This window comes from Anneissia japonica, unplaced genomic scaffold (assembly GCF_011630105.1).
Source record: "Anneissia japonica isolate Jap-2015-1 unplaced genomic scaffold, ASM1163010v1 scaffold665_len1252844_cov201, whole genome shotgun sequence".
Classification (NCBI taxonomy): Eukaryota; Metazoa; Echinodermata; class Crinoidea; order Comatulida; family Comatulidae; genus Anneissia; species Anneissia japonica.
Window position 1 is genome coordinate 566620 of NW_022757135.1, and position 9245 is coordinate 575864.

The 9245-nt window shown below is 32.4% G+C and overlaps 1 protein-coding gene across 4 annotated transcripts in view; it reads right to left on the reverse strand.

Annotated features, from left to right (window-relative positions):
* LOC117124464 (probable cysteine desulfurase) overlaps positions 1-9245 on the reverse strand; it is a 32000-nt gene that overhangs the window by 3749 nt on the left and 19006 nt on the right. For all 4 annotated transcript variants that reach the window (XM_033270694.1, XM_033270695.1, XM_033270696.1 and 1 more), the window contains 9 exons: positions 6723-6762; positions 6094-6170; positions 4938-5011; positions 3742-3852; positions 3139-3390; positions 2853-2914; positions 2663-2716; positions 1484-1595; positions 15-188 (listed from right to left, as the gene is read on the reverse strand). In XM_033270694.1, coding sequence (XP_033126585.1) covers positions 15-188; positions 1484-1595; positions 2663-2716; positions 2853-2914; positions 3139-3390; positions 3742-3852; positions 4938-5011; positions 6094-6170; positions 6723-6762 — 956 coding nt within the window. The remainder of the gene's footprint in view (positions 1-14; positions 189-1483; positions 1596-2662; positions 2717-2852; positions 2915-3138; positions 3391-3741; positions 3853-4937; positions 5012-6093; positions 6171-6722; positions 6763-9245) is intronic.

Genomic DNA, 9245 nt, shown 5'->3' on the forward strand with positions numbered 1-9245 from the left:
TTTAATAGGCCTACCTGCAGGTTTGCATCTGTATGCACTGGTGCGTTCTGTCCTGTTTTTCGGGAAACGTATGGGCTCGCTGGCGCACGAAATTTGCCGCCAATAAGTTTGGCAGTCAGCAAGCTATCATTGCCTGTCTTCGGAGAAGAGCGATGCTCCCATCCACCGGATTTGGCGTCAAATTGGTACTGCAAAACATTAGGAATTCTTGGTAAATTTGATTGTTTAATCTGAACCAAACTCTGGCTGAAGTAAAAGGTCAGATTAGGTCCATATTTATTAACGTAAAGTAAGACTGTGTCAATTTATTTCAGACGATGAACAAGTTTGAAATTTTTAATCACGATGATCCTAATCTTTTTAAACGTCCACTGAAGACTTACTTGTTTGCCAAAGGCTGCTTTTTCCTTTTGTGTTTTTATTGTTGTAATCTGTTTATTTGTTCTTGTTGTTTGTGTGACTGTGCATGAGGTTCCTTAATAATGACTGATTTTATGTCTACCATTGTTTTCCTGAATTATTGAGGCTTGGCTTGCGCTTCATCCGCAAGGGAAAGGCGCAATATAAATACCCAATACCAGTACCAGTATTGCTTCCATCATTCTCTTTAATTGAATGTTTTCCTTTGTCTCTTATAATACCATTTCCTTTGTCTCTTATAATAACAAATATGTTTGTGATTTCCTTATATGGAAAGCATTACTAATAAAAACAACTGTTCAGCTATCAATCGGACGCATTTATCCAAATATGGTTACACTTACAATGTTTTGAATTACTGTTATACGTGATGTCATTATACAACAATTAGTATTCAAAATAAGTATTTGTTTAATGGGACCATTGTGTAAGGTCAGACAGATCTTAACTATAACAGAGTAATGGGTCTTTATAAACCATTTGGAATCGTACTTATTCCCTGAACTGATTATTATCTATGTATTAGAATGTGTGCGTTGGATAACTTTTGTGTTTTTTTAAAGTCTTACGTTAGTATAGATTCATATTGATGTGTTTATATACAATTTGAGGCAAAGTAAAATTAGTACGGTTGTTCCCCAATACAAACTATTATTAGGCCTATACTGTAGTAACCTTAATAGTAGCGGTAGTGTTAGTGTAGCGATGATAATATATAGCGATACTAATTAGACTTTATAGTGACGATAACCTTTAATCATTGATCGTTAATACTATTAAATGTGCCTAGTTAAATAATAATAATATGAGGATATAAAATATTAAGAATTATTATTATATTTAGTATATTATAATTATAGTTCCTTCTATTTTAGGTCTGAAATAAGCTTTAGTGTTTACATTTTGAAATATACTGAATAAATTTAATATTACTGTATATAAGTTATAATAGTACAGTTATTTTTAAGAAGTTATTTCCGCTCCAAAAGGACTAACTCATATGAAAATAACAGATAAGATAATCAATACGAATGAGAGTGAACTGAAGACGCCCTCAACCTACTTGTGGCAGTAACTTCCATGCATTGTTCGCAACATCGTCAACGGCATCCAAAATGAAATCGATTACTTCCTTCGAGTAGAAGAAAGGTAAGTTGAGTCGCACGAATCCCGGTCTACAAACACATAAAAAGCAATCTAGTGTGAGTTCAGGGGAAACATTAATTAGAACATTTTCCTTTCAAAAACATGATGTTGGTATTGTGAAAACAGGAAGTATATTGGACGTAATGTGATTTTAAAAATTACCCTAAAATTGCTCTATGCTATCAATAGTTTCATGGAGGATGTTTTGCTGAAATAAGACTCAGCAACAACTCGATATTTTGTCAACGTGAATCGGGAAGCGTACAGCCATTTAAAAAGAATAACTATAATCTAATCTAAGTAAGAGTTAGGTTACATAATACAAGAGTTTCCATTTGACACTGATTGGTACAGAAAGTATTCATACTAGGAAACAAAGGGAACGACGATGGCTAAACATGGGAAGATCAAGAGGATACTGCATATAGGCCTACTGCATATTCATACTGTATATATAGGCCTATATATCTGTCTCTTATACACATCTAGTAATAATGTGTACCACGCAGAAGTCAATGCTATGTTTCACTCAGCTTTTTTCAAAACGGAAATTATCTGTAGTAATGTTCCAACACTACCGGATAGTATACAGGCCTACGTCTATCGAAGTAGTTTAATAGGCTAATTCGTAGTTTTGAACCGCACAATTCAATCACCATGAAATTCTGGTGATAATTTAGTCTGGGGTCGACTGCTCACGGTTGAGTGCCCGACATTTGAAATTCGGTCGTGGGCTAAAAAAGTTCCGGAACAAGGATGGTTTCGAAAGACGTCGTTATAAAAATTTTATCCTATTACAATAATTTACTGTCATAAACACGCGGAAATAACGGTTCTGGTGCAGCGAATAAGAAAAGAACGAGAAAAGAGATCTCGCCCCCAATTATATTAATTTGAACTTTTGCGCAACAGTAGGCCTACATTCTAAAAAAAAGGTGTTGTGAAATGCGTCAGATAACGACGTCATGCATTAAATTTTAGCACACGACGAAGAATTCAGGTTCAACAGGGAACAGTTAAATTACAATTTAACTGTTCCCTGGGTTCAATAAGCATGGACAACGCTTAAAAGTTGAAAATGAATAAACCAACTTACTTCATGATTCCTAATGACCCAGAGAACGATTTACCTTGCTTGTTTTTTCTTTCTCTGAAAAACAGATGACAAAAATAAATTTTGAATGATAGTTTAAAATATAATGCAATGTCACTGTTGCTCGAGGCAGCTCCATTTGGAAAATAGAAGTGTTTTAATAATAAAATTCTTAAAAGTAGTATTAACTTACTCGTCGTCTAGTAAAAAGTAAACAAATTGTTCTGCTAAATCTTCATTTATTCCTAACAGATCCTGAAAAGAAAAAAAATATTAGGCCTATAATTATCAGTCATCTATAATAATCATCTTCATCATCACCACCATCAACAACATTACATACCACTACCATCACCATCACCAACATCATCATCATCATCGTAATCGTATTGTCATCATGTCATTGTCATCATCTTATTATCATAAATATTATCAATCATAATGATCATCCTCATCATCATAATGCCACTCGTTCTTACCTGAGCATATGGACCGGCACAGGCACATCCTCCCCTTGCCTGTATTCCATAAAGATCGTTCAAAACAGCGGCTACAAAGTTATGGTGCAAAATTCTCCCGGATTGTGGATTCAATATTAAAAATGAAAATATAGGCAAACGTTTCGCTCGCTTGCTGCCAAGAATAAGAATGTTGTCTGTTTCTCGCCATTTCATGAACGCTCTCCTCGTCAACGCATGCTCATTTCGTTCAATTTCCTCAATTCCTATCGACTAAATGTTGAAAAGAATCACAATGTTAATATCAAGTTATTATTCAATAAGTTATGAGACGAATTATACATTATAGTGTTATGGGAAGGCTAAGTAAATAAGTGAAGTCACTGCTTCCGGCATTTTAGGGCCACGAGTTTATATTGAGACTTACTATTTACAGTATAATATTAAATTCCTGCAAATTTGAGTTTTAGATGAATTGAGGTTTATGAAATCTAAATAAATATAACGTCAACTCAAGTGTATACGCGATGAATATTATCAGAACAATAACATTTGTGTAGACAGTTGTTTATTTTCTTAATAACTAATATATGTTGTCCTTTTGTGGTCAGTTTTTTAAATCACCTCTTTCACTTGGAATGTCAAACCGGCCCTAATGGATTCTAAAATAGCGGGCGTTCCGCCTTCTTCTCTTTCTTCGATATTTTTTATGTAATGATGAGTCTCACGTGTTACCTGAAAAGAAGAAAAGGAGACATATTTTATTAAAATATTTTAAAGAAAATTCTTAGACAAACGGTATTTAAAAATAAATATAATAAATATTAGTTAAATAAACATAGTTATTTTTCATGTGCATTTTTGCATATAAATCTCATTAACAAAACGTACAAATGGACAAGGCAAAAAAAAGAACATCCAAATAATTAAATAGGCCTAAATATAGACAATCTTAAAAATACAGATCCGGTGTTTTCTGTATTTTGTAGGTGGCCCGACAGGAAGTGCTGACGAAGTGGAATGTAGTTGGGTGGTGTCATTATTGTTTGGCGATGACAGAGTATAATTTTCATTGAAACATATCCGCTACATGAATGGTACCGGTATGTTAGTTATTTTCTGAGCAATACTTCTTAATTTAAGTTCGTCGTTTGTCTGTAATTTTTGCAACGTGTTGCAAACTCTGGTATTTATTTGAGTATTTTTTAAAATTATGGATTCTTAGGCCTCCTATTATTTAAAATTATATTTCTCGGTTTTCGGCTAGTTTTAGGTTGAACTCGCCCAAACATCGCCTTCTTCTAGTAAAATCACCACCAATGCATTATATACTTGTATTTTTCATTGAACATAATTGTGTAAGTAATAAAACCGTTATTGTCCTAGGCGGTTGCGATGCTAAACATTAATTGAATTATTGAATCCTTTTAATTATTCTAATGTTTCCACTTAAAACAAAATATTTAAATTTAACCGATTGACAAATTTATCGGTTTTTTTATTTTTATAATAGTTTTTATTAACATTGTTGTAATTTTAATATATTATTTTAGGTTCCATTTGTAATGAAAGAAATAAGAATATTGACCTAAATAATAATCTTATCAACATTTAGGGTTTTATCAATTTTTCATTATTATTATATAAAACTTTATCTAACTTTCTGTTTACTTTGGACACTTTATCAGGTTTGCTTTAAACAAATTTTGGCAAATTTCATTCCATCCATCCTAACTTTTATTGCAATCAAACGCAAGTGGAACTGAGAGAAATTCTCGATTAATGTGATATTTATTGTTTCATATATATTTCTTACTTACGTAAGCAACGGTTCCTCCACCAACAGTTCCCGGTGTCTTACTCATGAATAACTTTTTCTTGGCAATCAGAATACCTGTGGATATTGAAGTTACAAAGGTCAACCAAGCCTATATAATAATAATAATAATGATAATAATAATAATAATAATAATAATAATAACAATAATAATAATAATAATAATAATAATAATAATAATAATAATAATAATAATAATAATTATTATTATTATTATTATTATTATTATTATTATTATTATTATTATAATTATAATAATAATAATTATAATAATAGTAGGCCCTAATAATAAATCACTTCCATCACCATCGTAATCATCATTTAATTTCCGGGCAGCACAGTTGAATTTGCGATTTGCATATGATTAATATAGCCGGTGTTTTTACGTTGCATGTGTATCGTAAACCGTTACACGTTGTTAGTTTATCTGGGGAAGTCGAGAACCTCGGAAGCTAGTACAGTATGGTTACAGCTTAAGTTTCCATTGGGAAATGATAGGGTATGCAGTTGGCAACCCATGAGAAGGGAGGCCCCGGGATAAATATATGCGTTCTAGTGCGATCCAGAGTCGTAGAGGTGCTTGTTCGTGTTTGTGCTCACACGTGGATACATTCCTTGTTCCGAAGGCCAGAGTTCGATAGCAAGTTGTAACGCCTGTAGGAAACCGTGCCAGAAGCCGGTTCAGAGCGCTACATTCGGTTATGATCAAACCGCCATATCTTTTAATTATTAATAATCACTTTTTTTTATTTATTGTCATCCGTAATTGTCATGTTTATTATGTTAAAGCAGGGAAGTGATATATTTCCCTTGCTGAGGTGCCACATTTGAGAAAGGCAATTAAATTTCTTTATAATTAATTGTAATTTCTTGTATATCTATTTTGTTGTGGTCAGTGTTGTCATATCCGGTAGCTCATCACATTCCCTCTTTACTATTGAATCTAATCACAGATGTGGCAATCACCCTCATCATCATACTCATCAGTCTCGCTATCGATTTTATTATCATAATTCTTTACTGTGGTTATTATTTGTAATCCTCATCATCATCATCAAGATGACTTTATGTTGCGTCATTACGTCGTTCCACTTCCTACCGTAGTCGTGCAATCAAAATGCTCCCTATTATAAACTCACCTGGGGTACCAGGTCCACCTACAAACTTATGCGGTGACAGGTAGACCGCGTCCTTTGAAAAATCTTGTGTTGAATTACTGAAAAAACAAATGTAACATAAACATAAGTTAACGACAATCTTAATGTATGTCGAGTAGTAGTCAATTTTAGGGGCAAATTTTATGACATTCTTCAGACGTAATGAGTTTTTTAGTACAATAAACAACAGAAGAAGAGAATGGAATGTGGAAAATTTCGGAATTGCAACGGAAGAAATAAACAGTTTCATTAGCGGAGAACGTATGTATGGAAATCCACGTCGTAAAACGTCACAATGGTGACGCAAGGACGTTTACCGTTTTTATTATAACAGGTTAATAATCCATTGTTCGTGTACACAATAAAGTTTTTAAATATTCAATAAATGAATGCTTAGATTTTGAACTTACAAGCGAGTATAGTTATATCTTTTGTCGACTCATAAAATATTTAAATAATTCAACCTTGTATGCCCATTTGAGCTACTTGAGAATGAACTCATCAACCACCCTTGCATCTTATGTAGATATTACGCGCGCTTAATCAATCAATTAATTGTTTGCGCAAGTGACTACGCACGCTAAATCAATGCCCCGTTACATTAAACTCACCTGTCCATGTCTGGGTTCATGTCAATCTTTACATACGGAGCTAAAAATATAAACAAATGAAAAATCAAGTTGTTAAATTAAAAAGAAAAACATTGTAGGCTGGTATAAACCTATCCAAGTAGTGGGTGAGTTTAAATATTTGATTCATGAGATAAAAATAAATTTAAGTCAGGCAGCTGATTTTTCTAACATAAAATGGGCGTTTGACGAAAAACTTGGAAACAGGTAATGAGTTACGGATTTTTGGATATGTCTTTGATAGCCTATAGGCCTACCCTAGTTTTTAAATATTCAAATATCTCTACATCATTAACCGTTTTTCGTTATATAACCTTTTTGTGTCTTAGGAAAATCAGTTTTGCAACATATCAGCATTTTGTTTTCCTCCAGAACTCGGCTTTGAGTAATTAAACGTGTTGGCCATGTTTAAAAATTGATAGGCATATTATTGAATTGATTTGCTTTAAATTAGAAGTGTTTGCTTGTGACCGCTATTGTCTCAGTTAATGTATTGTTAGGTCACAGACGGGATACAGACAAGATAAATTGAGGTTTTGCCTTCTCCACCTTTCTTCATGTTGTCTTTTGTTCTAATTCCCTTTTATACTTTTGTTCAAATCCATACTGTTAATACTTGTTTGTTCTGCACTTCAAAATATAAATAATTATAATTGAAGTATCTTCATTAAAAATAATCAAAAGGAACGATAGATAGTGGTGGTATCATACAAAAACTTAACAGAAACTCGATCGGTGTGGGGCTTGGATTAAAACTCGATCGGTGTGGGGCTTGGATTAAAACACAATTATCATTCAAAATAACACACTATAAAGGCATACACATTCCGTTGACTTGTCATTACAATTGAAGAATGAACGCTATGTAATTTTGATAAATTTATTGGAGCAAATCGCGTGGAAATGGGTAACAAATATGATTTAGTAATAGAGCTGTATACCATTTTGGGCGTAACATTTAAGATATTATACCAATTAGGCCTACGTGTGACGGTGTAAGGTATTCAGTATTGTTCCGGAATTTGCCGCTTTAAAATTCCATTGGAGCAAATCGTAGACAAAAGGGAAACGGAAGAACTCTAATAGCCTATTATTTATTAGTGTCGTAGGCCCATTTGGCTGACATCTCTATAAGCATGGAGGAAATCAATGATATAAGAGAATTGCATCCATTTTCTTTACATGCATAGGCCTAAGCCAACGCACACTGATATTTATCTTATACCGGTAATGTTTATCTACAAAAAGTAACATTGTTAAATAATAACAATAAGTGACATTTATAAAGCGTTCCACATCAGAAACATATAGACATGCAAACAAATAGGCCAATTTAACAACCATGACCGCCTAAAAATCATTGTGTTGTTGAAGTACAGCCACTTTTGATTGGGGTCGTTCGCCTTTTTTTGTAACCTGGCCTAATTCTGTGGTTCCTTGCCAATCATCCTAGCACTCCATGAATTTTGGTTGGTAACATGTTAACTACAGGACTAAAACATTTTGGTTAATCTATCAAACTGATTAATTAAGGCTTGAAAAGTAGTTTTTGAAATATAATATTTTGAGCAAACATTTTTTCTTCTTTTTTTTTTTTGCGAAAAGAAAAGCCAACTCTGATTTTGAGATTTTGGGTCGCTTGGGCTTAGGACAAAGTATATTATAATTTGCTTTTTACAGTTACACTTTTATTTACTTACATTATATAAAATTAAGACAATATTAATATTTTGAAACTACTTTATATCATTTATTAATATAATTTGAAGTATATAAAACATGTGTCAAGATTGCTCACTTTTGAGGACTGACAATGTTGGTGCTGTGTGCTTTACCGACTTATCACACGAACAGTAAAGATATAGATATTAATCCCAAAACACTCACGTAGAAATAAACTAGAGTGCCTCAAATCAATATGTGTATGTGTGTATGTATATGTGTATGTATATGTGTATGTATATGTGTATAGGCTTATGTATATTGATTTTATTTTGGGTTTTTTTTTATAAATTTGTGTATTTTGATTATTTTTCTTTTTACCCTTTTTAATCTTATAATGTTAAATTCAATTTTGTCGTTTTGCAATAATGATTAATTCTCATTTTTAATTTCTTCTGTTTTTCTTCCTAAGTATTATAAATTTTTATTATATATTATATCTTCAATTTTAAATTGCTGTTTCTGTAAGGATGGATTAACTAGTTTGTGAGCTATAGCGATTTTAATTGCTTTTGTTAATCCTTGGCTCCTAAGATTTTCAGTTTTATTCTGTATTGTGAATTTTTTTTCTTTACTGCATGTGCAAATTGTAATGTGATTTTTATAAAAGGCTAAATAAAGAATGAATGAATGAATGAATGAATGATACGCCCTCATCATTACATACAGCCTATGTCGAGCACTGTATTATTTATTATTGTTGATATATATAATATTTTTCGCATTCTTATATTCCTCTTTATCGTTCATGTATGTATATGTATATATTACCGCAGGACGGTT